Source organism: Podarcis pityusensis (genome assembly GCF_964106645.2).
Source record: "Podarcis pityusensis genome assembly, chromosome: 11".
Taxonomy (NCBI): Eukaryota; Metazoa; Chordata; class Lepidosauria; order Squamata; family Lacertidae; genus Podarcis; species Podarcis pityusensis.
This window is the reverse complement of record NC_138036.1, coordinates 28,540,855-28,568,077: the sequence shown is the minus strand read 5'-3', so window position 1 is coordinate 28,568,077 and position 27,223 is coordinate 28,540,855. Positions and strand designations below refer to the sequence as shown.

Here is a 27,223-nt window from a genome sequence, read left to right as displayed (position 1 = left end):
GTCTACTGAAAGCAACTCCAATGTTCCTTACTTGCAATGACCAGTGCATCATAATGTTTTATCACACCCCTCTAAGCAGTAAGCAACTCCTCTTGGGTTATTTACAACCCTGCCTTGGTTTTCCAGCATAAAGGGGCAAAAGTTCTGACACCCAGAATCTTCAGGCGGTATCAGAATGATTGACAATGTATCCACAGATGAGTCAAGCTGGAATTAGAACATCTCTGAAATGAGATTGCTTTAAAAGATGCAACCAGATGGTATTTGTGAAGGGGTACAAATTTAAATCCTGTGCAAAGGTTGGCTTGATTAACTATCAGGTTGGTGACCCCATCACAGATTTGCAGCTGGAGTGCTTTCTATTTATTTCAGAGAACAGGCTAGGACAGCTCCGTAGCCAGCCTTCTTGGATATATACTGCACCCAGGGTTGAGGTGAGGTAAAGTTAAGTGCAGCCACAAAGTAATAACATAACAAACAGTGGCAGAGTTTATTTTCACAGAGGTTGCCTTAGTGCTATAGGTTCTATAATGTTGTCCACAAGTGAATGCAGCCCCAAGGATGAGAGATGCTTCCCACCCACCCTGGCTAGAAGAAACGGTGACTCTGTGTCCTTCTCAGGATTTGATGGTGTAGCAAAGCCAGCTGGTCACTGGGATTCATTTAGGATTGCTGGGAAATCTAACTCTGTGAGGGGGAAACCACAGTACATGAGGGGAGGGCATGTGCTTTGAATGCGCTTTAAAAAGTATAGTGTATATCCAGCTATGTTTGAGATGAGGAAAGAGAAAAAGGTTTATTTGTACCTCCTTCATTTGGGAAAACCAGGACTTAATTTAGACCAAGGCTTGGCCCCAGAGCCTGACTTCAGCTTGCAGTAAACTTAGCCTTGGGGCTTGTGGTGGTTACTGAAGAGCATAGTGCCTCTGAGCATGTGACAACTGCTTTCTTCCCCCCACCAGCTCCCCCTTGCACATCTGGGATGATTAGGAGGAAAGGCTGTCAGGTAAAGGAATGTACCTTGCAAGCATTCTTAAAAGCCTGACAGCTCTCCTATCAGAAGTGAAGCAGGTCTGCAAATCTTGATATATATTGATTGTTGGCTGCAGGGGGTTGGACTAGACGGCCCTCGGGGTCCCTTCCAAATCTACAGTGTTGTGATTCTATGGTTCTGTGATGTATGCAGTTTGCATTCAGTTTAGATGTGGAAATGCTAAATTATCCCAAAAGCTGGAAGTGGGCAAACAGCGAGCGAGAGACAGCACATCTCGCTGGGGCTTTGCAAGCAGGGAGTGGGCACGAGGAGGCGCGCAGCTGTCAATTTGGACCCTCCTCGTCATCGCCACGCACTTTGTCGCCCTGTCAGGAATCCCGTTACCATGGGTTACCCTATCAGACAGGGGACAGGATGCCTCCCCTTCCCAAGTGCTCTATAAAAAGAAAAAGGGGGAGAGGGAAGGAGCCCCATAGACGACGCTGCTGCTGCTGCTGCTGCTGCTGCTGCTGCTTCCTCCTATCAGCAGAGGCAGGAGAGCAAACTTCAGCGAGGACCAGCGTGGGAACAGCAGCATGGCTCTCCGGCTCCAGGGTCCCCTCCTCCTGGTCTTCCTGGCAGCCCTCCGGGTGGGAGAGAGCCGGTACTTCGAGGTGAGCAATGCCCTGGCGCTCGGACGCCCCTTCCCCTCTTAGATATCCCCAGCCTGAAAGCACTTAGGATGTGGGAGAGAGAGCGTGTCTCTCCTTCGGGAGCTGGGCGCGCTGCTGCTGCTGCTGCTGCTGCTGACGCCGCTGTTGTCCTTTTTGCCTTTGTGTCTCCAGGTGAGGGACGCGGGCGCCGAGGAGCCCTTTCTGCTGCTCAACGCGGAGCTGAAGAGGGAGCTCTCCGAGGGGCAGTTCTACCGCCGGGCGCTGCGTGAGTCGCTTCCTTCTGGGCGGACGAGGAGGGGAGCCCACTTCATGGGTGGGACTCCGGGCTGGGCTGGGGAAGGGATGGAAGCCGAAGAGCCCGGGGAGAGGAGGGGATGGAGGCCAGGGGAATGCGCCAGGCAGCGCAGTGTAGTGGCTAGAGCAAAGGTGAGGAGACCTGTGACCCTCCAGGGAGTTGAACAGGAGATGGGATTTCTGCATCCTGTCAAACTCTTTTGTATAGCTATTAAAGACATAGGACAGGAGGAACCTCAACTAGTTCGCCCTAGAATGGCACTCTGCACATGCTCAGAAGCACTTTCGTTTTTATTCTTACCAAGGCCATTTGTACGTGTAGACTAGAGCAGAAAGCTAGAAGGATGGGTGAGTCCCAGGTTCAAATGCCACTCCACCATGAAGCTCTTTGGGTGACCTTGAGCCAGTCACGCTCTTTCAGCTGAAGGCTGCAGTCCTGGCGCCAATTACCTGAATTCAATAGGACTTACTTCCAAATAGGCGTGGTTAAGATTTCACTGTAAACTAAGTTATAAAATTGGAAGATGGGGAGGAGAGGTGGACTTAAAGGTTACAAAGGGAAGGAATGAATGAGGTGATAAATACATGTACATAATGGGAAATTAGCTATGGAGCCCTTTTCTTGAGTGCCAAAGCACAGTGTTGGCAAGAAAAAAGAAAGTGCCTTTCTAGGGTGATCTGCAACATAAGCCATTTCTTTAATAGTACAGAGATAGTTGCATAGCTACATAGAAGAGAACAGTTTGACAGGAGAAGTTTGCAGAAATCCCTTCTTCTGTTCAACTCTGAAAAATATTGTTCTGTTTTGCATCTGATCACTCCATGCATTTCGGATTCTAACAAATAAGGACAGTCAAGCATCCTTTCCCCCCCGGAATTAAGGAGCCAGGACCTCTAGTTCATGGGGCTCACTTCCAGGATGTGGGGCTTACTTCCAGCTTCAGCATCTCCCCAGTGTTTCTACAAATGAATTCTTCTTGTGGTGGAGTTTTGACAACTGGGAGATGATGACCTAGAGGAAGTGCGGCAGGAAAGAAAACTGAGGGAGAGGGAGAGGAAGAAAAAGTGTTGTTGAAATATGAGTACAGAGGGCTGTGGTGACCTTTGAGAGGGAAGAGGGAACAGAAGTTGGTTAAGGGAAGTAGTACGGAGAGAGATTATGAGGCCCATCTCGTCTTAAAAGTAATGCTGCTTCTTTTGGAATCCCCTTATCACTAATTCCCAATATGTCAGTTCTAATTTTGATTCTTTTGTATTGAGAGAAAAGCACCCTAAGGCGTGGCCTTCATTGCTATGTTACTCCTGAGCCCTTGCACTTCCAAGTTTATTAACCCCTAGCTGGGGAAACAGGAGGTATGGATTCCCTCTGGGAGGAAAAACTGTACACCATTCTTTTAAGCAAGGATTATTGTGGCTGCCACCTCAGAAAACAGTGCTCTACCCTGAGCAGAGTGGGGACGAAATAGTAGGCAATGAATGCCAGGATGTGGGGGGAAGGCTTGACAATGTTCTGCTCCTGATGGTGTTCTGCAGAGAGCATCTCTGGGACAGAGAATTGAGATGTGCTCATTGGGAATAGATGGATACTGAATGAAAGGCAGATTGTACGTAAGAGCTCCCTTCATAAGATGCATGGAGTGCTACCTTCAGAAGCAGTGTGTGTGTGTGTGTGTGTGTGTGTGTGTGTGTGATCTCTCACACTCTTTCTCTCTCTTCCACACACACAAATGTAACCACATATCCACATACTTAGAGGAGAAATTGTAAATAGTGGGGTCAAAAGGCAATGAAATAAGAGAGAGACAGTTTACAGCCATTCATTCTAAAGCTTTTAGGTTTACAAAATAAGGATAGTAACTGTTATCTTTATTGGATTAATTTAAAAACTGAGGACGATGCCTTATACATGGTCAGACTATTTGCCCATATGGCAGTGGCTGTCAAGAATTCCATCCATTCTCCACCAGCTCGCTCACTGGCCAGCATAGAATTTCTGGTTGCCTAAGAGGTACAAGCAAGCAATTTGTTAAAGCCGTGGTTGTCTTGATTCCATGAAGATCAGCTTAAATTGATGGCTTGAAAAATACTTATTAGAGTTGTCCGTTAAGGAAACCAAAATGGAAATATGAGCAAGCATCATTTTTAGATTGAGCTACCGTGAGCCCAGTGAAGCTTAGCAAGGTCTGAATGCATAAATAGGAGTCAGGTAATACCTAGCAGGGCCACAAAAGGTGTTTTAGAGGGGAGCTTAACATCACAAACAGGTCATTGGGAACAGGTTTTCTTTGGTAATTGGATTTTCCATGAAAGGGGGCAATCTCAATTAAATTGGGGGGGGGAGAGATGTTTTAGTATTTTGTGCAGACCCTGCAAGCAGCTTGTGTTCCTGAGAATTGCTGATCCCACAATACATCACTCATCAGGAACACCCTTGATGAAAGGCTTTTTTACTTTTCATTCTGGTATCTCTGTTTGAAAACAAAATATAGAATGAGAATCAGCTGTGAGACAGAAAGGAATCACTCGGTTGCCTTTATTCTCCCCATCTCCAGGATGCATTGACATGCTGAGCATAGAAGGACAATTCAGCTTCACGGCACAGCAGCCCCAGCTGCACTGTGCTACTTTCTTCATAGCAGACCCAACCGAGCTCCTCACAATAGACTTTGATTTTGTCAACATTGACTGTCAAGCAGGAGATTTCCTGAAGGTATGAGGTTTGCAATGCCTGGTGGTCTTAGCAGGGCTGTCCTGAATGTGTGAATGTGTGCAGCAGGGCAGAAGAGAGAAAACTGTTGCCCCTTTTGGAGGATCTGGCATGCTGATTTGGCAGTGGATACACAAACAGGGTCAGAATAAAGGTTGTCCTTCCAATCCGTTCTCAACATTTTCCCAGGACATGGTTAATCACACACATGGCAAGTGGAAGAACTCACAATACCAGAATCCCTTCTCTGCAGGTCTGCTCTTAGCTGCAGGGCTAATGTTTGCTTCAGGGCAAGCAGACTGAAGCATCTGCCTCAGGCAGTGGAAACCCACTGAGCAGTGCCCCTGTGGGCACACCACCCACCTCCTGGTACCACAGTGGTCACAAGAGATCTTGCCGGAAGCTGCCACATGATCTCAATAAGCAAGGTTTCTGCAAGAGAGCAGGAGGGACAGCAGTGGGGGTGCCACCTTCCCATTTACCCTCAGGGAGCAAAAGAGAATTGGCCGCCCCTGGTTTCCTTCATAGCTGCTAGTGGGGCTAAGAATCAGCACATAGTAAATTCTGTTCAGTGGTGAAAATGGTCAAGAGCAGAGAGGTAGAGTCTTGGCAGAACATTGTCAGAGTTTTGCTCCAAATCTAGCATGTTTTGGCCAGTTATGCTTCATTGACAAGAAGCACTGGAAATAAAAGAAAACAAGGATGATGAACCTGCAGCCTCTGGATGTTCTTTGGCCATTATTCCTGACTATTGGCCACTCTGGCTGAGGCTGATGGAGCTGGTGTCCAACTACAGCTAGAGGACCACAGGCTCCCTATCCTTGCTTTAAAAGGTCCTTCTGTAAAGGGCCACCTAATAGAAGGACAGGGACGTGTATCTCATCACTGCTCACATCAGCAGCAATGCCCAGTAGGGTGCCTGTGACAGTTATGGTCACATTTAGCAATTTCAATAGCGAAGAAGGCACTACTTGCAAGGAAGAATTACATTTTCCCAATGAGAAAATTAAGCACATCCACTGCTGGGAAATGTTGTCACTACAAGCAAAGCATGGCCTTGAAGGATAATGTCTAGACACCATGCAACAAATAAATAATAACTGTGCATTTATTTGCACTTAACGATGATCGCATGGAAAGGCCTTATGTGGAGCATCTAAAGTGATTGCTAAGTAAACACAATTAGCAATCGGTTCTGTCAATGCACTTGTTTGTCTGCCTCAACAGAGCATACAAGCATTTTAATTTTCTTAGATCTGAAATATGAAGTATCTTTCACAGTTCTCCGTACATCTTAAGGACCTAGCGTGATCAGAGCCGAGAGTAGCAAGCATGAATTCAGACAGCATGGAAATATGTGCATAACTTATGCTGTGTGCCAGAATCTCGGGATCAGGTCATGGATGGCAATATAAGCTTTGCAGAAAATGTTTGGGAAAGAGAGGAGGGACCAGCATCTGTTTCTTTACAGCTGGCACAAACTTCAAAGTGAGACAAATAAGAGAGCAAGAGCTGAAAAGGAGCCTGACATACTAATACTGTCACTCATTTGACACTGCATATTGATCACTCAGATTGCTCCAAGTTTAAATGCCAGGCTTCAGAAATGTGTCCCCTCTAATTAAACACAATTACTAAAATATTTGAAGTGGAAAACTGCAGGGAATGTCAGAGTAATTAAGCAGAGTAATTAAGTGATGACTTATGACTGATGTTAATGCCAAGTCTTACGTGGAACAGATTGGTCAACATTTCAGATAAGGGATAGGAAGGGAGGAAGTGGTCCCAGGACTCCAAATAAAAATATCACTGGACTGTTCTATAACCAAAAGGATTACCACTGTGTTCCCAATCCAAATTGGGGCCCCATGGCTCCTATTTAATTAAAAAACACACATGGGAGACAAGATCTCCCATAACTCAGAACTACATGGGCAAGGCCTGTTAAGTGGTTCATTCCCACCCAAGTGTTAACATTCCTCCTGGATCTGCAAAATAGGAATGGGATCTTAAGCTTCTACTCTCGAGCCATTTATTCCTGAGCAGTAGTCATTGCATTTCTGCAGGGCTTCTCCAGGATATCTAGCTCTGAGCGCTGTGGTCTGTGCCTCTGCAAAGCAGATCAGCATAAAAAACTTCATATTTATGGGGTTGTGGTTGTGCTTTAAGGGAAAACTGCTACACAGGTGCCACTCAGGTGCTGGCTTGTGCTTCTGGGAATTGTAGTGAGAAAGTAAACACTAATTGTCCTTTTCGTTGCTGCATCCCTCTAGGTGTTTGATGGCTGGATATTGAAAGGTGAGAAGTTTCCCAGTTCCTTGGACCATCCTCTCCCCACCTCCGAAAGATACATAGATTTTTGTGAAGGCAACAGCATCAGGAGCACCATCAGGTCATCACAGAATGTGGCAATGATCTTCTTTGGGATTCATGACCCGGGAAATGGATTCACAGTAACAATAAAGAAAAAGCCCAACCTTTTCCGTAAGCATTGTTTCATGTTGTCATCTGAGTAAAAAGAATGCCAGTGATCTCATATGCACATTTATATGAGCAGTGTTGTGATAAAATATTCTGTGGTCCAGTCAAAAGATTTGTTCTGCCAAAAAACAAGTACATTGGGTAGTATATGAGTCTTGAGTGCTGTCTCATAATATCATGATGAAGATGATGATGCAGGGCCATTATTGTGGCCTTTCAGGCAATCAGGACATTGCAAATGTTTGGTGTCAGGTGCCAAGCATTTGTCTGAAATAATTTAGAATAGTCTATTGTAGATTGAGTTAATTAAACACACCAGTTTCTGGAGCAATATACCAATTCACACTAGCTCTTGTGCTACTTAACGAGGACAAACAAATCATCTTGCAAGCATTTGAGGAATTCCATGCTAGAGACAATTAGGAAAGGAACTGAAAATAAAACTGTCAATGTCTTAATGCTACACTGTACTATACAAATCTATGGTGTGGTTGCATTTGGAATACAGTGCACAGTTCTGGTTACCTTGCCTCAGAAAGGATATTGCAGAGTTAGAAAAGGCTCTAGAAAGGGAAACAGAAATGATCAAGGGGAGGAATGAGGAAAGGCTCCAGTATTTTAGTGTAGAAAAAAAAGAGTCAGAGGAAACATGCCATAGAGAAGGCGGATAGAGAAAAGTTTTGGCTCCCTCTCAACGCTAGATCTTGTGCACATCCAATGAAGATTAATGTTGGAAGATTCAGGACATCTAAACCAAAGTATTTATTCACTCAGCAGATAGTTAAACTATGGAAATCACTCCACAGGAGGGAATCATGACCACCAACTTGGATGACGTTAAAAGAATAGACAAATTCATGGAGGATACGGCTGTCAATTTCCTCCCAGAATACGAGTTTCTGGAAACTGCAAAAGGGGAGAGTGCTCATGTGCTCAGGTCCTATTTGTGGGTCTCTGTAAGAACAGGATGCTGCACTAGTTGGGTCAGTGGCTTGATCCAGCAGGCTCTTTTTATGCTTAAACATTTCATTTAGTTTAGTCCTGAGGCATCAGGTAAAAAGTCTGCATTGAACATATTGTGATCAAGTAACTCTGTATCTTTCCCCTATACTAAAGCTTGCAATGTCATCTCTCAGACCCCTGCTGGAAGGTTTACCATGGTCATTCCTCATCAGCGCAGGAACTGCAGCTTTTCCATAATCTACCCAGTGGTGATAAAAATATCTGATCTTATGCTGGGCCACTTGAATGGCCTCCGCTTAAAGGTGAGTTGATGGTTTTGTACTAAGCCATCAATGGAAATTTTATATGGATCATCGGGTTATGCTGTAAATCCTTTATACAGGCCACACCAGTATTTCTTTTAAATAGCCCATTATGTAAACATAAATCTGTACTTATTCTGGAGTTACATCCTTGCAGAGTGCAATGCAAACTGGCAAACTATCTTCTATATAAAAGGGGGCTTTTTGCATATTGAGAGCTCTCCTAGTAGAATCATGCTGACAATGGACTTACCAACTTGAGCATTTATTTGTTTTTACTTTGGGTGTGTTTTTGATTTAAAAAATTTAATTGTTTCACTGTATTTTGTAAATACAGTTTGGGACATTCTGTTGTGGAAATTGATTAATGAATTCAACTAACTAACTAACTAACTTATCAATGGTCATGATACACAATACCTTTGACTGAGGGTGACAATCAGTTTCTTCTTACATGGTGAGATCCATAAACTCTGCTGCAGTGCTATGATTCTTCAGCAATAGCTGCCACCATGCATGGCATCACTGCACACCAATGGCTACCAGTGGATAATTTTCCTGGTCTATGCAGCATCTATCCTAGGCAATGAGCACTCTAAGTAGCACAAGCTTCTGTATGCAGGTTAACCATTTAAAAAATAAAAATATTTAAAGAGCTACATGAAACCTTCTGCAGTTGGATAAAATTCAGAGTAAAATATATTTGGTCAATACTATTGCACTTAATTCTGCATCTCTTTTTACAGAAACCCACCGTAGGCTGTGGAGGAGTAGGAGATTTTTTGGAGCTCTTGGGAGGAAATGGGTTAGATCCCTCTAAGATGTTCCCTTTAGCTGATCTGTGCCACTCCTTCCATGGCCCAGGTGAGTTCTTGCTTTAATGTCACCTGTTCAAATGTTTCTAAAGAATGATACAGAAAGAGTTGTGAAATCTGCTTGCTTTACACTCAAGTCCTAAATATTTTGCTATTTACCTGCACTGCTGGAATAACACCTTACTCTGCGAGACTGCACTGACACTGCTATCTGTTGCGTCCATCGTATATGGTGCTTAGCTAAGGAGCAAGAGAATGACACTGTGCCAACCTTCCCCAACCTGGTGCCCTTCAGGCATTTCAGACTATAATGCCCATCAGCCTCAGTCAGCGTGTTTGTGTTGGTTGAGGCTGATGAGATTTGTATTCCAAAATATCTGGAGGCACCAAGTTGAGGTAAGTTTCACTATGCCAGTGCTGTACTTGATGACACTGAGCTTTTTAAAAACAACAACAGTTTTAACAGGATGAAGTAACAGAGATGGATATAACATAAAAAGCTAACATCACAGAGCCTTCAAAACTCCCTTCTCACTGTACACAAACCTTGTTTTAAACTGCTACCTTTCCCACTCAGTTTCATTCCCTGCCCACTCTACTAAAACTTCTACCATTGTTTAAAATCAGTACTTTCCCCATCCCTGCTTTATTCAGATTTCTGTCATTCTTTAAAATGGCCACTTTCCCCCTCTCAGTATCTCTCCATTTCTGCATTACTCAAACCTCTACCAATTTTAGAAACTGGCACTGTCCCCCTTTCAGTGTTTCATTCTTTTTGCTATACTCACACTTCCATTCCTAACTGCCTCATATGAGAGGGATAATGAATGTTGAGCTCTCAAATAGTTCATAGTACTTTCATATAAGGAATGCAATTAACTCAAATCTCTGTTGTTTAAAACTTCCATTTCCCTCTCAGTTTCTTTCACCCCTCCTTTACTCAAACTTCTGTTGTTACATTTTAAACCACCACTCTTCCTCTCTATATTCCTCCTTTCTTTTTTTCCATGCCATGACCATTGCTGTTGTGCAACTTTTGTTCCCTCGCCCTACCCTGACTTCATTCAAATCCAGAATTCTACAAATCCTTCCGTGAGAGCTGTGCAGTGACATTCTTCCTTTTTTATTACATAGAAATGGGCTTTAGATATAGACTAATGCAACCTTCACAAACATAGTGCTTTCCTCATATTTTGGACAGCTCCAGCTGACATGGTCGTGTATTGTCTGTTATTCCAAACAATAACAAGGTGTTCTTTATCTTTTGACTAGCCCAAATGAAGATAGGCTGTGACAACACTGTGCTGCGAATGGTCTCCAGTGGCAAACATATCAATCGTGTAACATTTGAGTATCATCAGCTGGAGCAACATGAACTGGAAAACAGAAAGGAGAACAGCCTTGAAGAGTTTTGTCTTTCAAATATTTGAGAAACAAGACAAGTCACTCGTGATTGAAATGTAATGTTAATTTTAAGCAGCTAACTTTATGTAACCTTTCTAGGGTTCAGACATTTATCTTTTCTTACTAAATCATTTTTTCCATTATCAGCTTTTCTCCCTTAAGTGTATTTAGTATTATCTAATACACACGGATCCATATGGATTCTGAAAGCATGTGTACACATCCATTGATTCAGAGCAAAAGACAAGCACACACACCAATTGTTTCCAATGGAAGTATTATTTCAAATACTTTTGTAATTGTTTTGAGTGCACGTGTAACACTGAGGGCACTCCAGAGTTCACTTAGCAATTTCCCCTCTTTTGCATCAGTCACAAGTATAAAAAGATGCATAAAGAGAAATTACACTTCAATTTTGTAAGTGAACGTTCTGTATTAGTGCGTGCCAATTCAATTGTTTGTTAATTTATTGATACAAATGTATAATTAGTTGTTTTTAATAAAATTTATAGCATGGAAAATGGTTTTTCTTCTACTGGTCCAGACATGAATAAATATATTCACAGTATTGGCAAAATCTAATTTTAGTGGTATTTTCCCCCCTTCATAAATCTCATCAGCAAGGGGAAGGGCTGTCGCTCAGTGGTTAGAGCATCAGCTTTGCATGCAGAAGATGCCAGGTTGAATCCCTAGCATCTCCAGGTAGAGGCTGGAGAGACTTCTGTCTGAACCCCTGGAGAGCCTTTGCCAGTCATTTTCGAAATACAGAGCTTGATGGACCAATGGTCTCGCTCAGTATATGGCAGCTTCTGAGGTTTCCATGTACTAAAACCAATAATTGTTGATCTCTCTCACTAAAAAAAAGCCTGTGGACAATTCAACTAACAATGCTGCTGCAGATATCAACTAAGTTTTTACACATGTATTAAAATGCAGGGTAAGTATTGTTTCTTGTACAGAGTTTTTAATTCTGTGATATTAAATAAGTGGGCATAAGCATCCATGAGCAGAGACATATTTATAGGCAGGTATGTTTGTCCCTCAACATTGATCCAGCTGTTGGAATGCCCTGTAGGCAAAGCAGCAAGCATGGGCATAGTTGGGGAGGCAGGGAGGGGCAGCTACCCCCAATCAAGTAAAACAATAAAAACACTTTACTAACTGACCAATCAGATTGGTTCTGCCCCCCCTAACGAAAGTCCTGTGCCCTAACAAGAATCCTGGCTACGCCCAGGGCAGCAAGGTAACTTTGCTTTTCATTGTTAGTATCCCCATATACTAACCTTAGTTCACAAAACATGCACGTATTGTATCTTTTAAGAGTTGCTAGTGCAGAAAAGATTACAGGAGCTTCTCTAAGCCTTTCACATTCCATTTCACACATTCAGTGGTATGAATGGGAACAGGATCATGGGCACAGGGAACTGTGCATTTGGTGGAATGCAAGAATGGGTTTGCCCCTGTCCACCATACAATACAATGTAATGGTACAGTGGTAGTTTTGAAGTAGGGGAGCTCATCCTGTCAGCTCCCACAGCCACTCCTTCAAGGAAAGTCCATAGCCATGGCAGCTGTGTTGATTTATATGCATGCTAAAGCAAAAGTAGAGAATGTTTTGTGGTCCAAGGGCCACATCCCCTTCTGAGGAAACTTCTGGCTGTGGTGGGTGTGGCCAGAGACAAAAGTGGGAGGAGCAATCCATGCGTCGCTTACCTTAGTACAATAGTTTACATTCCAGCCATGGAAAAGGCAGAGCTTTCTTCATGTACATGCCCACCTCTCTATTCTCTATCCAGGCAAGGACACATTCCAGCCAACCAAAAGCAATGAAGGAGGATGCAGAGCAAGGCCATTGAGGGGAGTTGCCTGGGGAAGGAAGAAGAAAGGGCCAAGGAAGGTTCTAAGGATTGTATAATGAGGTCAGAAAGGCCACATTTGGCCCCTTGGCACAAGGTTCCCCGACCCTGCTCTACAAAGCAGGCAGTATATAACATAATACCCATTCATGATCAGTTGACAGTCAATAGTGAATTGGCAAAGAGTGGTGTAGCACTCGACATGTTAGACTTTGGCTGTGTCGACCTGGGTTCACATCTCTGATTAGTTATGAAGTTCACAGGGTGATCTTGCCTGAGCCTAGCCTTCCTAACAAAGAGGTTGTGTGCCAGTCCAGACCTGTCGTCTAATTCTCCCAAACTTGCAACACTGGAAAGTCCTGCTTCATCTTATGACTCCATCACTCTTGCTATGAAACAAGTACCAGAGCTACACTCACCTGTATTCCTGCTCCACTACACCACTGGCTCCATATATTGAGTGGAGCATGAAAAAAACAGGCACATAGCACTTTATGTGTGGCTACAGAGTCTGTATTTACAGTAAGGAACCCTGATCATATGTAGAACCCATTCTCACATTCCTTTGAGTACATGGTGGTCAGGAGCAGAGGCAGCAAGTGTCTTCAAGTTGAGTGGGTGTGGAGGGGGAATTGGATGATGGAGCATGTGGGCTGGAGAGACTCAAGTCTGACAAAAACTTCATAATCAAAGGCTGAGATTGCTGAACTAACTGGGATGGTACATCTGCCATGGAGACTAAAAACTATTTCCCCACCACTACAAATTGAATTTGGTGTCTAACAATCCCTGTTTCTGAGTGCTGCCCAGCAGGAGTGATGTGGAAGCCAGATTTGAGATTAAGCCCTCTACAAGAATGGATTTCACACAGTGTGCTATCAAGAGATGACTGCCAAAGAAAACACGTCACAAGGTCATTTGAACCAGCCTTTCATTATCAGAGGCAGTAAACAAGGCATATGGTTAAAAGAAACTGCACACAAAGCTGAGGTAAAGTTTGAGATAATCCTAATTAATGCCTTCCAGGTTTCTATCTCTACTTCTATCTAGGCTTGTTTAGATAAAATATTATTATTATTGCAATTATTATTTAGATTTCTTACCTGCCCTTCACAGTGAGGCCCCAGGGCAGGGTACAATTTTAAAATAGAGTATTAAAACCAGTTAGAATATTTTACAGTTGAGGAAATAGAATGAGTCCTAAAATAGGCCACAATAGAAAGGTCCACCTTACTTTCCCCATCTCCCCCACCCCCATGTCTTTTCCCCCTTCTGGAATTCAGCTACAACCTCTTATGCCCTCTGGGCTCTCCTTTCAACATAAGTTAGAGTGCACTTCAATGAAATGATTCATTACAATCATTTTTATTTACAGCCTCATCCTTCTGCTATCTGAGGAGATTTTCTTGCTGAGAAAATGACGCACTTTCCCCCCCTTTCCCACTTTGTCTTGGCTACTTATCTCTGAAGATCAGCAACTACTAATCATAGAAGCTATGGATTTTGTTCGCACATCATTTCCTATAAAAGGATATGCAGTATATTACACGTGAGTCACTAAAAAATGAACAGCTTTCATTATCTGCCGCTATTTCAAACTAAATTGACATTTACAGTATGACAAAAGGCATGGTGCCACTTCAGATCCCCACCAAACTCCCTCCCTTTTTCTCTTTTTTTTTAAACAATATTGAGTAATTTAATATAATGCTAGGCATTGATGGTAAATCAGGAGTTGCCTAAGCAGCATTTTTGTCCAAGAAGGCATTTATATTATTGAAGAAAACCCCTTTGTCCTGCATCCAGGAAAGAGAAAACAAGCTATTATCCACTTGTACTTTTGGGTTTTATTGCCTCCTGCAATTCACTACCCCCATTTCCCCACCCTTTGAAAAGCCACTGGGAATTCTCCAGAATGGGATGGCGGGGTGTGTGTGTGTGTGTGTGTGTGTGTGTGCAAAACCACTGTGGATCTGAACCATTCACACTGTGGTCTATAAGCAAATGTATCTAGAATTTGGGTCCTAAACTGCACTCCTCATCTTAGAAGCTTGATTGATTTTTTTTTTTAATAAAAAAAAGGTTTTACAACTAAGGAGAAAATACCTTTGAGAAAGAAGTTTTCCCATGGCAATACTGACTAATCTTAAACTGCAGTCTTACTTGTGGGAGTTGAGACTGCTATGGGTTTTTGTTTTGTTTTTCCATTGAGAAGGAAGTTGAGAAAGGACACTGCGTAGAAGATAAGAGAAGATCTGCGTGAATTCCACTCATCCTTCTATTTTTACCAAGGCAAATTATATGTTATCTTCCACCCTTCATGATTACAAATCACTTTGGCTATTGTTGTCAAATCTCTAGTAGCTTCATTCACTTCTTTTTCAATGAAGCCCATTCCCAAGTCTCCTTATGAGATTTACTTTTTTAATTGGAAAGTGCTCCCCGATGCCTACAGGAACAATGACGCTTCCGGTGGTCACTGATGTCAATAGTTGCTCTTGGAACTGATAAGTGCATTATTGCCGAGTCTTTGTTTAAAAGAGGCATCTAACTTGAATGTGCAATTTTGATTTGTCTCTTTGCCTTCAGCCTAAATCAGTTCTTCTTTAATTAAATTACTTTTATTAACAAGGCTCTTTCCAGAATTCCATGGAGAAACATAAGGTTTCTCTGCTGAATCAAACTCAAGAATAACACAGATAGGAAATTACTCCTGTTTTATACTGCTAAATGTATTTCTGCTTCCACCAGGTTTGGCCTATACATAGTTGAAAAGACTAAATTCTGGAACAAAGAAAACCTCAAAAGAGAGGAAAATAGCAATAGCATCTTTGTGGAATAAGGTATCAGTAGATAAGACAGTTAAATTACATCTAAATTGAGATTAGGGACATGTTTTCTGGCAGCCATAACTGCTAGTATTAGTTACTCTCTTAATTATTCCGTGGTGCACAGACCAGGAACTGTTAAGTTTTTCCTTCCACTGCCAGATGATATTTTCCCTTTATTTATTTTTCCACCATTTATGACTGTGGGAATATTCTCAACAAACTTAGATCACCGGAGTCTGGTTGTTATTATATTTCTGTTTTCCAAAGCATGAAAAATACACAATGCCGCCTCACTTTTCTGATACAGAACCAACCCAGCAACTCAACAAGTTGCAGCTTGTGGACCGGAGATACATTAGTGGCACAGGCCTCCAGTGGGAAGGTCTTTTAAAATATTGTTGCCATGACAGTGCAGCCATTCCCAAGTGACACAGTCTTAATTGGGTCCTGGGAATGCCTTGTTCCAGCATACAATTATTTTCAGATAAGCATCATAAGCAGTGCAGGCTGGGATTCTATAGAAGAGGTTAAAAACTCTCCCCCTACCCCAATTATATAGTTGTCCCAGATAATTCTAAGCCCGGATAACATATATTCTCTCCCTGAAGCTGATAAAATACCAGGAGCCCTCCCCACAGCAATATGGAGCAGGCCTGTCAGTGTGGCTACCCCTGTTTTGTGGAACAGCTAGCATCCCTGTTGAGTTACAATAGGCAGTCACTATTTCATGTCTTCCAACATGCTGAGTCCCAAAACTGGGGCACATGTTTTCCTGTCTGTGCTGCTGCGCAAGTCAGGTGACCCAAGCAAGATCACGGAGCCCAAAAGACACACTTTTGGGGGGGGGGCTGTGCTCACAGCACACAAAAACTCACATTTTGGGGCACCGCCTGAGATTGCAGCCCTGAGAAAAGCACTTTTTCAGGGTGAGAACACAGTTCGAAATCTCTTGAGACTGCAGTGACCAAAATGGCCACTGTGCTCTCAGAGGAAAAAATGGGATGCCCCATTTTTTTGTGGGACGCTTGCGGGGTGTGCTATTTTCAGGGAACAATTGTAGGCATTTTTGTCTGACTTTTCCAGCTGTGAGAAAATATATATATAGGTCTCTGACTTGAGTGTCTATATCTTTAAACTGACCTTTAGATGTATTTTATTATTTTAAATTGCCTTGAAGATGAAATGAAAGGCAATTAACAAATTGTATAAAGATGAAGAATAGGTCTGAGGACAACAGGGACAGGTGACTTGTGTCTTCCCCCCCTCCATGTTGTTGGACTGCAGATCCCATCCTTGACCACTGGCATGCTAGCTAGTCATCCCTGCAATTACACTTTGAATTCCTATCAGTCCTTTAGTCCCTATATGTGCTTCAGACTCATGCACCCTACTGTGCACATAGAATTGCACAGTAAATCTTACACACACACACCCTGCATTTCCAGTCCTTTGCAATGAGAATGATGACCCCTTCATGGGTTCAAATCTGCAAAATGCTGTGCTCTCCTCGGAGGTGAAACTAAGCTTTATTTCACCCGGGTCAAAGACCCAGTTTGGTACCCCCCATGTGTATTTGCATACATACACACACAGGCTGGGAGCCTCAGTGGTGCCCCTCTGGAGGCTTCACCTGGGGCAAAAAACCAGCCTCCTCGACCCCACCCCTGTAGCTGCAGCTCTGACTCCTGTTTGGTTGAGAACATCACTTGCTGCAACAAGCACTCAGCAAGATTCTGTAGGAATCATCTGGGAGTTCTCACCTTGCTCTATTAGGAATTGCTCTGTTCTCCAAAAGATTTCCTACTGCTATTAAAACAGCAACATAATTTGATGGAACTGTTCAAGGTCTAACATCCACTGCCTATAAATAACATGTTTTCAACCTTGTTTACTGCAAGAACCAAAAGTGAACCATTTACAAAGACTCCTCTTTGTGGGGAGTCATGCACCTAAAATTTGGTGTGTATGCAGCCTTAGCCCCAGTAAAGCTGGAAACTAACTACTCCTTCAGAAACTGGGAAAGTCTTTGGTAACCCAAATTTGCTTGGGTTAAATGTCTGAAGGGGTGGAAATTGTAGCTTTCCCACAATGGCAGCATTTAACTCCCACCGAAGTTGCAGGATGCAACCCGCTCAGCCCCCTCATATGCAAATAGTGTCTTCATAACATAAATCTCTATTTCCTGCTTATCATTGTTACACACTAAAAGTAAACTGTTTGTGTCCATACCTTTTCATAATGCCCAGGATTTCTTCAGCTGCTCTCAACTCCACCTGTACATAGTACGTCAGCCTTGCCATATCCAGTAATAAAGGCAACTAAAAATATCTACCCAGTCACTTCCACATTCAATATTTAAATATGGGTAGATTTACAGCATGGATGGTTAAACTTTGGCTCTCCAGATGTTTCTGGACTATAACTCCCATCATTCCTAATGATGCTGGGGCTGATGGGCACTGGAATCCACAACATCTCATGACCCACATGTTAGCCAGCTCTGATCTACAGCCAAGGGAGCAAACTTCATTTGCTAGACCATTTCCCATTAGTCCCTGCCAGCATGACCAATAGTCAGAGATGATGGGTGTTGTAGACCAATAGTTTACCCCTGGTCTAGACACAGAGGTGGTTATGTGTGTTCCTAGTTTGCAAGAGAGTGTCTTTTATGTGCTCCAGCATAGCAAATGAGACTGTAGCATTAAAAACAAAATGTGAGAGGTGGCATATGTGTTATTAGCTATATAAACACCAGGGACAAAAGGTGGTGCTAGCCGAGGAGGAAGGGAAGGGAAAATAAGTTTAAAGTATTCTTATACCATTTTAAAATTCACAGAGAATCCTGGGAACTGTAGTTAGTTAAGGTGTTGAGACCTACAGGTCTGTGAGGTCAGCACCCCTAAATATCTACAGTTCCCAAGTTCCTCCATGACCATTAAAGTGGCATAAGAGTGCTTTAAATCAACGGTGTGGGTGTGACCTAGTTTTCAGGTTCAGCCCAACATGGTATCTAGGATCTATGCATTATAGTGTTAAACTGAAGAGTAACTGGACCATCAACAAGACACAGATCTTCCAAAAAGAAACAGAGAGCAGGTTCCCATGTAACACTAAGCCAAACCATGGCTTGGCATATAATCCCAACCCAGGCTCGTGTTTTGACTCCTCCAGACAAAGCATGAGCTCTTACTGTTTGTGTTTTGCTTGGTGGGAGACAAACCATGAGTCTGGGTCCAGGTCACACACTAAGCCAAACCATGGCTGAAAACAATGGGATCAAGACTAGCAGGCGGGGCCCAGAATATAGTGCTGATGGGAAAAAAATTGCATGGAAGATGAACATTGTACACAAGTGCCCAGGCAGTTAACAGTTGTTTCAGACAACTTTACCATAAGGGGAAATATATATAGGTGATTGCTGTAGAATTATAATGCCTGAATCATTCAGTGATAAAGAAACACTTTGGAAATAGACATGACAGTGAATGACACTGTGCATTTTTATACTATTGTGTACTTATGACATACTTTCATTAGATAAGCAGTAAGGTTATTCATAGAATATGCATTAAAAATTAACCATTTACTACACAGCCTGCAGGGTGCACATCTTTATGAATCTGCCAACCTAGAAGTTCGAAAGCATACAAGTGCAAGTAAATAGGTACCGCTCCGGCAGAGAGGTATATGGTGTTTCTGTGCACTCTGGCACTCATCACGGTGTCCCATTGCACCAGAAGCGGTTTAGTCATACTGGCCACATGACTTGGAAAGCTGTCTGTGGACAAACGCCGGGTCCCTCAGCCTGAAAAGTGAGATGAGCGCTGCACCCCATAGTTGTCTTTGACTGAACTTAACCATTCAAGAGTCCTTTACCTTTTATCTTTATGAATGCATGCTCCTGCTGGAAAAACATGTGCTAGCTATTGTAAACATCGAGAGTTAGTATAGATTTAGGAGACTTACCATCACATATGTAGTTCATTTCTTGGTAACACAGTTACACCTGTAGCATTTATTAAGAGATTATACCTGCATGCGTACAGTGGGGTAGAGAAGTGAAGTTCAGAGATAGAGCAAAACACCAAAATTCAGTTTTGTTTCAACATATCCAATAGAGGTGGATTGCAAATGGTCTGATTCTGCATAACGGCATTTCTAGACATGAGCTTGATGTTGCAAATGTGGTGTTAAGATACCACAAACAGATTGTTGACAACAAGTTTATTCATTTAACTTTATCGTATTTACCCTGCAAAGGGAAAATCCATATTAAATTGAGAAAAAGTACAGGCTGTGATTTTGATGCCAACAATGTTGTGTGGATGCTGCAAAATGTGAGCATGCATGGGGAAATACCTAACGCACATGAAATATACCACCTCCATATTCAACGTTATAAAAGTGCTAATATGTCCTGGAAAAGTCCAGTTTATGGTTGGTATCATCCACTGGCTGCCCCTGGGCCAAAAGCATCCCCCTCATTTGTTAACCTGATGGAGCTATTCTCTGATTCTTGCTCAGAATGTAGGTCCCATAAAATGAGGTGCTGGCCATACGGTGTGTTTCTTAGGTTGGGAGTTTTGCAAGGTCCTCATCAGCTTGTTGAAGTATGAGTCACCATGCTGACTTGACTCATGCCATATCTGGGAATAATAGAAGAAAGGAACACACTACGAATATTTTTATCATCAATTACAGCTTGAGGCCCTTTCTGCAAAAAGCTAATTTATCAGGGGATGCAGATTGATTATAGGGTGTGTGTGTTTTAGTGAGTTGCAGCTATATAAGGATACAACCTTTTGTCCCAATGATATAACTGTTTGTTTGTTTGTTTGTTTGTTTGTACATGCGTTTGTTTAAAAAACTTATTGTTCAAAATCACTTTTATGGAGGGTCATGGGCTAGGCTGGATTTGATCTGCTCATTCTACAAATTTCAGTATACAGTTGGAATCATATGTGAATGCCTCCCCACATATAAAAAAACATTGGCGTATTTGGCCAGGGAGCAGGAAAGGCAGCTAGAATTCTCCTGTCCTCTGATGTCAGGGACCATGCTGAGGAGGACTGCACTGAGGAGGAATGGTGGGAGCCTCCCCCTGCTCCTGATCCAGATCCTGAATCTCCCCAAGAGCAGGAAGACAGTATAGATTTGGAACAGTGGTTTGCAGAGGGACATAGTTCAGAAGGCAGAAGCTGGGAAATACTGGATGGGGAACAGCTAGGAGAAGAAACACTAGAAGAAAGAGGGTTAACAGATTCATAGTCTCTGGACAGCATTCATCCGCCCCTTCTCCAAAGTCACGGAGAGTTCAGAAAGTGGCAGAACAGAAGCATAGAGGTTACAAGCTCAGATTAATATAAGACGTAGAAGTGACATAGATGTATAGGGACAGAAGAGGGTGGGGTCCTTAATTGGGAGCACCGCCATTCTAGGAGATGTGTTCTTTGTTCTCTAGTTGTGATTATTAAAGTTTCTAACTGGTAAGAAGATTCCTTTTCCTTTATTCTGCTCATCTACTGCCATGGGGGAGGATTGGAAGCTGATTCCCTGAAGCCTGACATCTGAGGAATCCACTACCAGCATCTGGAAAGAGCTGTGCTATGTGCTTTTTTCTGAATAGGTAGCTTGGACCACTCTTCAGTTCTCTGGTGTCAATACTAGGAATAACAATGGTCTGTGCCATGGCGGATGTTCATGAGGATGAATGAAAGAAATCTATTATCTTTATACAAACCTTTGCAGCTGAGAGCAGTTTTGTGTGTTACGTGCAGGTACAGAAAGCGTAACCTGGGCAGGTTCTTCCTGCATGGTGAGGTCATGCTCAAAGCCACTCTCTGTAACTCTTTCAGTCTCTTAATGCCATAATTTAAAAGTGGTTGCATAGATCTGTGTCCTTCGGCCTCTGCTCTTCTCTCAAGTTGCCATACCATTAAGCATCCATAGCCACATCTGCAGGTAATAAAAGGAAAAAAACATTGAACATTCTCATTTCCACTTTCACTAGGCTTTGAGCAGCTTCAGAATAGGAAATCTTGTTTATATATTAGAGAAATAAAACAATAAATGAAACTAACTGGAAAAGTAATGGAAAAGAATAAAATTACCAAGCTGTCTTCAGAGATGAATTGTCACCAAGTTAATTAAACTAGAATTTCTAGTTGACTCATATTTCCTGGTAAATTCTATACGTTTAGTGTTTATGAAGGAACAACTGGAGGTGGCATATCAGCACTTATGACATTTATAGTCATTCAAAAATATGTTTTAAGTAGTAATCTCCTAATGCATTTTTTTTTGTTTTTTTAAATGATATTTATTAAGATTTTCAAAAATACAGAAAGTAAAGATTAAAATACATTCAAAGCCTTATTTTCATACATCCACTTTCCGGGACTCCCCCCTTCCCCCACCCCTACCATATTCTCCTTTCATATTGTTGGCTCCACAAGCTCTCAGTTCTAATTGAAACTTAATTTGTTTAGACCATTATTCGAATTTAAAATTTATACACTCCTCATCAATACCCCTAATAAAAGACAAAAGTTCTCTCCCCAGGGCCCACCCCATTTTCATTCCACAATTTCCCTTTTTTTAATGATAAGGACACCCCACACAATAGAAATATAAGAAATAAGAAATAAAAAGTATAATAGATGAGAAAGAGCTCATTCAGAAAAAAAAAGTTGACAAGCCTTTGGATTTTAGTTCTCCCCCCCCCTGTCCCCGGTTTAATTTCCCCCTGACCACCAAACCATGTTATCTGCCTGGAATTCTTAAAGTCCATAAATCACCTATTTCCCCCAACTCCTTGCTGGCTTTTTCTTTTTATAATTATTTTTTAAAACATTTAACTTCAAATCTTTAATAAAACTCCCCCCATTGTTCTTTCCAAGTTGTAGTCCAGTTTCCTCTTGTTCCGCTGCTGAAACGTTCTAATTCAGAAGCTTAGTAACTCTGCAGGGATTATTGTTATTCAGGAACAAAAACTTGTGTTCAGTCCCTTCCTTTCTTCAATAGAAAAATTCTATTGTCTCCTTTAGCTGAACACCCTGTAGACAAAATATTATTTCCGTTTTGCAGCTTTCCCAGAAGATAACCAGTCCTGTAAAATTCCAATGGTATTTTTCCACTTACGACCATCTTTGTAGTGTCCCGAAATTCCTCTAGGGGGATTGTTGTAACTTTGTTTTCTCTAGTCCAAAAGTCCGATTGTTATCCATGTTTTCGCCATTTTGTATCCAAGTTTTAACGGGTTATAGCAAATTGTAACAAATTTAACCAGCAAAGTTCTCATAATAAAATCCTCTCTGCTTTCCGACTTTGACAGCTACTTTGACAGCTGTCAAAATCTCCGACTCTTTTCACCAGGCTCTCTCTTCAATCACCCCGGTTCCCAGGGGGGGGGGTTACATTTCCCTTCTCCCTCAATTCTTCCTCCAGCACAGTTCTTGTAGTTCCCCATCGTGGAATTCTTAGTTTTTATCAGCAATACAAATCTTTTTGGACCTTGGTTTCCCCATCCTTGTTTTGGAAGGTTTACAGTAGGGAGGGGGACTGACTTCCTTTTTGGATCCCCCCCCGCTCGTGTCCAATCCGGAAAAAAAATTCTTTTTTTTTTTCTCCTTTTGAACCCGGTTTCCAAATTACTCACGGGTTATTGTTAAGAAGTCCGAATTTTCAATGGAAGAAGTCAGCGCTCTCCGCCGGATGGCATGCGGCTTCGCTCGGCAGGGATAGCAGAGGACTCAAAGCACCACGCTTCTCCCCGGCACCCGATCCGTAGCCTTTAAAAAGGCTCCTTCACGAGTCGGGAGGGCGCTAGCGGTGCCAGCCGAGTCTCCATGTCCACGGCCCCCGTGGCCGTGGTTTTTAAGGGTCCCCGCATCGCCGGTGCGGTAGGACCCAGCCCCTGCCGAGCAGGCTCCCTCCGGAGCTCGGAGGGAGTCCGCCATTCGGCGATGGCGCCAACCCGGAAGTCGTAATCTCCTAATGCATTATCCCAGGACTGTGATTTAGGGTAAGCTGCTTTAACAAGCACATTATGTAAAGAGCCTGGCTCTAGAGTCAATAAATATGCCTCATCATGACCTTAACTACATGAATAAATGCATAATTTATTTTTATGCCAGCTTTCCATAGTTAAAACCATGCTCAATGTTGAATGGAAAAAATTGCATAATTACAAACATACCCAAAAAAATTAAATGAAACATTAAAAAGTACACAACCAAACTGAAACAATTTCAACATATATGATAAGATAAAAAATAAATGCCATAAGTCTCCAGTGATCTCAAGCAAAGGAAGGAATTCAGAACACGAAAACGCTCACCATGTAACAATGTTAGCTCAACTGGCTACTTATGCACTGGCTGCAAAAAAGATCAGGAAAAATGAGGTAGATAAAATTGCCATAAGCTGATTTGGTAATTCAGAGGTTTAAGCTCATTGGTGTCTCTGTCATCTTCTTTTTCTGACCCTGGACATCAGTTTATATCATGGATGAATGTTCTGTATTATTTTAATAATATTATTGCTCTGACCTAAATCATAGCGCCCATTACATGTGAAGAAGCTGATGTGGTGCAGCTGTCTCGTGTGATTGTACCAGATAAGAATTTGAACAGGTGCTGAATGTATGAAGGTGCCTGTCAAGAGCTGTCATGCTCCTTCTAGGGTAGTTTGTCCACCTTTGGTCCCCACCCCAGTGGGGAAGCTGCATGCTCTGCTACTGGGCGTGGCGAGCAGGCAGGGGCGTGGCTGGCGCACCCCGGGGACTGTGATGCGTACCCCGGGGGGGGCATGATGTGCATCCCAGGGGCATGGCACACATTCTGGGGGCGTGGCACCTGGCACGTGGGGGGTGCACAGTGTGTGTCCAGGGGGGGCACCATGATAGTGGTACCTGGGGCGGTCCGCTCCCTCCACACCCCCGTTCCTCCACCAGTGCCCCACCCTACACTCAACTCTCACCTGTGACTCCTAGAAGCTGTCAGCATCCCAGGAACTGCTTCAACTGGCTGGCTAAACCAGGTGAGGGGAGCTAATGGGTCTCAAACCCTTAGTGAGTTAGGGGCTTTCCTAGTATGTAAAGACAGGCTCCAGCAAATTGAGTGGACAAGACCAATACTGGGTCCAACGTTCAAGAAGGCGGTTTCTGCTCATGCTGTAGAGGCAGGTGAGGGGCAGATGGGGTTCATGAACCTGGGGAAGTAGAAGGAAGGAATACTCTGGTCCTAAACCCTCTGGAGGCGCACTCTATTGTCTCTCAAGACAGATGGATGCCAACAAATTAGAATAGAAGACACTTTCATTCAAATAGGTTAATATTTGTATTACAGAATCTCTTTTGATACAGAATCTCTTTCTTGGATTTCCAGTTTACAATCCAGAGGATATGAATTGATTTCATTATTTATTTCTTAAACGGCAGCCTACAAAACAGTAACAATGTATGAACAACATTCTTAAAACACAATCCAGAATATGATCAGTTACCAAAAAACACACACCTAGTGATGCATATTGAAACATTTAAAACAGCAGTCCAAAGCCATAAAGGCACAACAATCAAAGCCTATATAACTGTTGCAGCTCCTGATCTTCCCCAGGTCCTTTTTTTCAATTCTCTTTCACGTGGTGGGGTCTCATTTGCTACTGCATGTAGGGAAAGAGGGAGTATGAAAGGCTCAAGGGAGCAGCAGGTAGGAGCAGCTGCTGCAGCTACTGCAGCTACTTCATCTCTAATTTGATTGGTACTTTTAAAGGTAAACATATGATCGCTGAACTGCAACATTTTGTTCATTCTTTCTAATACACACATTTCCAAAATAGTATGTTCATAAATTTAGAAGGCAAACACAACCATAAGTATATAAACCATGTGTCTGAAATAGTAGAGGGGAGCAATCCTGTAACCATTTTGACTCTCCCAAACTGACCTCAAATTATTTCTCTGCAAGGAGGAAGGAAATGGGAAAGCCTCTCCATTGTCTTTTGCTTACCTGTCTTAAGGGTGTATTTGTGTATGAATAGGGTGAGCCTGTGATCTGGATTCAGGGACTAAGTATTTAGCATCTCAAAAGGAATGGCCAGGCTGCCCAGGTAAAGCAATCAAGTGACCATTATCAGTATCCTGCCAGACAGGATTTCTGTTGTAGACTGCCCCCAATGATGTACGGTATTTCTGCTGTAGCCTGCCTCCTTCTGTGATGTATGTATGATGTTTTGGGGAGGTGGTCTTGAACCACAGGGTGAGCAATTTCAAAAGTCTATATAAGGGCTCGCACAACGTTGTTCTGGGTCCCTCCTGCCTCCTGTGTGTGGTTGTGAGCACCCTGTTGCAACAGTTACCGTAATAAAGATCAGGCTTACGAGCTGCCTTGCTTCTCAAGATTCTCTGGTTGGCCTCTGTTATTTTCTCCTTCCGATAGATAACATACTTAAGGACTCTATACGGGCTCTTGGATACCCCATAAGGAAAAAGGAGCAGGTTTTTTTCTCTTATAACATCTGAAATAAATTCTCCCTAAAGAATTAATAGCCTTAGCAAGGCACCAATGTGTGCCTTGGAAAGACCACCACTACTATCAACAGTACACCATCACCACCTTCTGGATGCTATGGGAAATACTGACATCCCAGAAGAGCAAAAAGATACATTGTACCGTCACAGGATATTCAGTAATTGGACATTAACAAACTGGTTGCTTTTTATCAAAAAAATTAGCTGTGCTGTTTTTATGATACAGTGGTAGCTCGGGTTACATAAGCTTCAGGTTACAGACTCCGCTAACCCAGAAATAGTACCTTGGGTTAAGAACTTTGCTTCAGGATGAGAACAGAAATCATGCTCTGGCGGTGCAGCGGCAGCAGGAGGCCCCATTAGCTAAAGTGGTGCTTCAGGTTAAGAACAGTTTCAGGTTACGAACGGACCTCCGGAACGAATTAAGTACTTAACCTGAGGTACCACTGTATATACCTTCTGGTTATTTTTATTTATATATCTTGCTTTTAAATGTGGAGTACAAATTTACCTGTGTGAAAGTGTGCGCACAAATGTGTACCTGTGTGTGAAAGTGCATGCACACACAAGTAAAAAAGAAAAGCATACACAAATGATATCCAACAAGAATGACAATAAGATATCACCAAGTGAATGTCAGTAAAGTACATAAGAAACTATTAAAATGCATTAGAATCACAATGTGTATCAAAATGCACTAAATAAATTGGAAAATTCTACAGTACTTGAGTAATCATGTCAGCAATGTGGAGTGTGAATAAAAAAGTGTGTTGATGATTGGGGTCTCTTTTAAATTATTTTTTGCAGCCCACTACTGGCTAGCTGGGGTTAGCCACCATTTTAACTACTCACAACACTCACAAAGCACTTTTAGCACTCCTCAGAGCACCACCGCTGCTGCCTCTATCATGCAAGCCAAACCAATGGTGGAAGGGTGCTTTAGAGGGCATTTTGACTCAGAGCTTTTCAAATGTGGATCCTTCCCCCGCTCTCAAGTGAGGGAAAGCCTATGCACCCAACCAAATCACCTGCAATCTGCCAAAAAAAATGCCTCATCCTTGTTACAACTCCGCCCTCCAGCAAAAAAAAAAGCAACTCTGTTCAATACGCTGCGTTCCAATGCGTTACTGGAAGTTCAGGTCCGCGCGTCCCTGCAACACAGTTCTTAAATCTATGTCTCCCGCTCCCTCCCTCCCTCCACCCGCTCAATTGGCGTCACTTCCTGTTTTCATGAAAACGAGATCCGGGTCACTTGCATGCCCCGAAGAAAAAGTTTTCCACTCTTTCCCCGCTTCTCAGCCGGTCTCCCATTAAGAAAGCGGCGGGGCGAAGGGGGGGTGGGGGCAAAAGGGGGCGGGGCCTGTCCGCGCGGCCGCTGCCATGGCTGCGAGG

At 42.8% G+C, this 27,223-nt stretch overlaps 1 protein-coding gene and 1 long non-coding RNA gene across 3 annotated transcripts; one reads left to right on the top strand and one right to left on the bottom strand.

Moving 5' to 3' along the window:
* Positions 1-1,349: 1,349 nt before the first annotated feature.
* Positions 1,350-11,224, top strand: CRHBP (corticotropin releasing hormone binding protein). The gene is made up of 7 exons (XM_080973078.1): positions 1,350-1,647; positions 1,819-1,912; positions 4,494-4,651; positions 6,922-7,132; positions 8,246-8,394; positions 9,141-9,258; positions 10,482-11,224. The coding sequence occupies exons 1-7, from the start codon at positions 1,570-1,572 to the stop codon at positions 10,637-10,639; spliced, it is 966 nt and encodes a 321-aa protein (XP_080829204.1). The 5' UTR covers positions 1,350-1,569; the 3' UTR covers positions 10,640-11,224.
* LOC308458400 lies at positions 7,160-26,996 on the bottom strand. Of its 2 annotated transcripts, XR_013977361.1 has the most exons (7): positions 26,860-26,996; positions 21,041-21,255; positions 19,794-19,946; positions 19,267-19,332; positions 12,327-12,479; positions 9,149-9,281; positions 7,160-7,247 (listed from the first exon to the last, which is right to left on the bottom strand). It is a non-coding gene; the product is annotated as an uncharacterized lncRNA (long non-coding RNA). The 2 variants fall into 2 exon arrangements; XR_013977362.1 differs by lacking the exons at positions 7,160-7,247; positions 9,149-9,281; positions 19,794-19,946 and adding an exon at positions 10,317-10,585 and having other exon boundaries at positions 26,860-26,991.
* Positions 26,997-27,223: the final 227 nt, after the last annotated feature.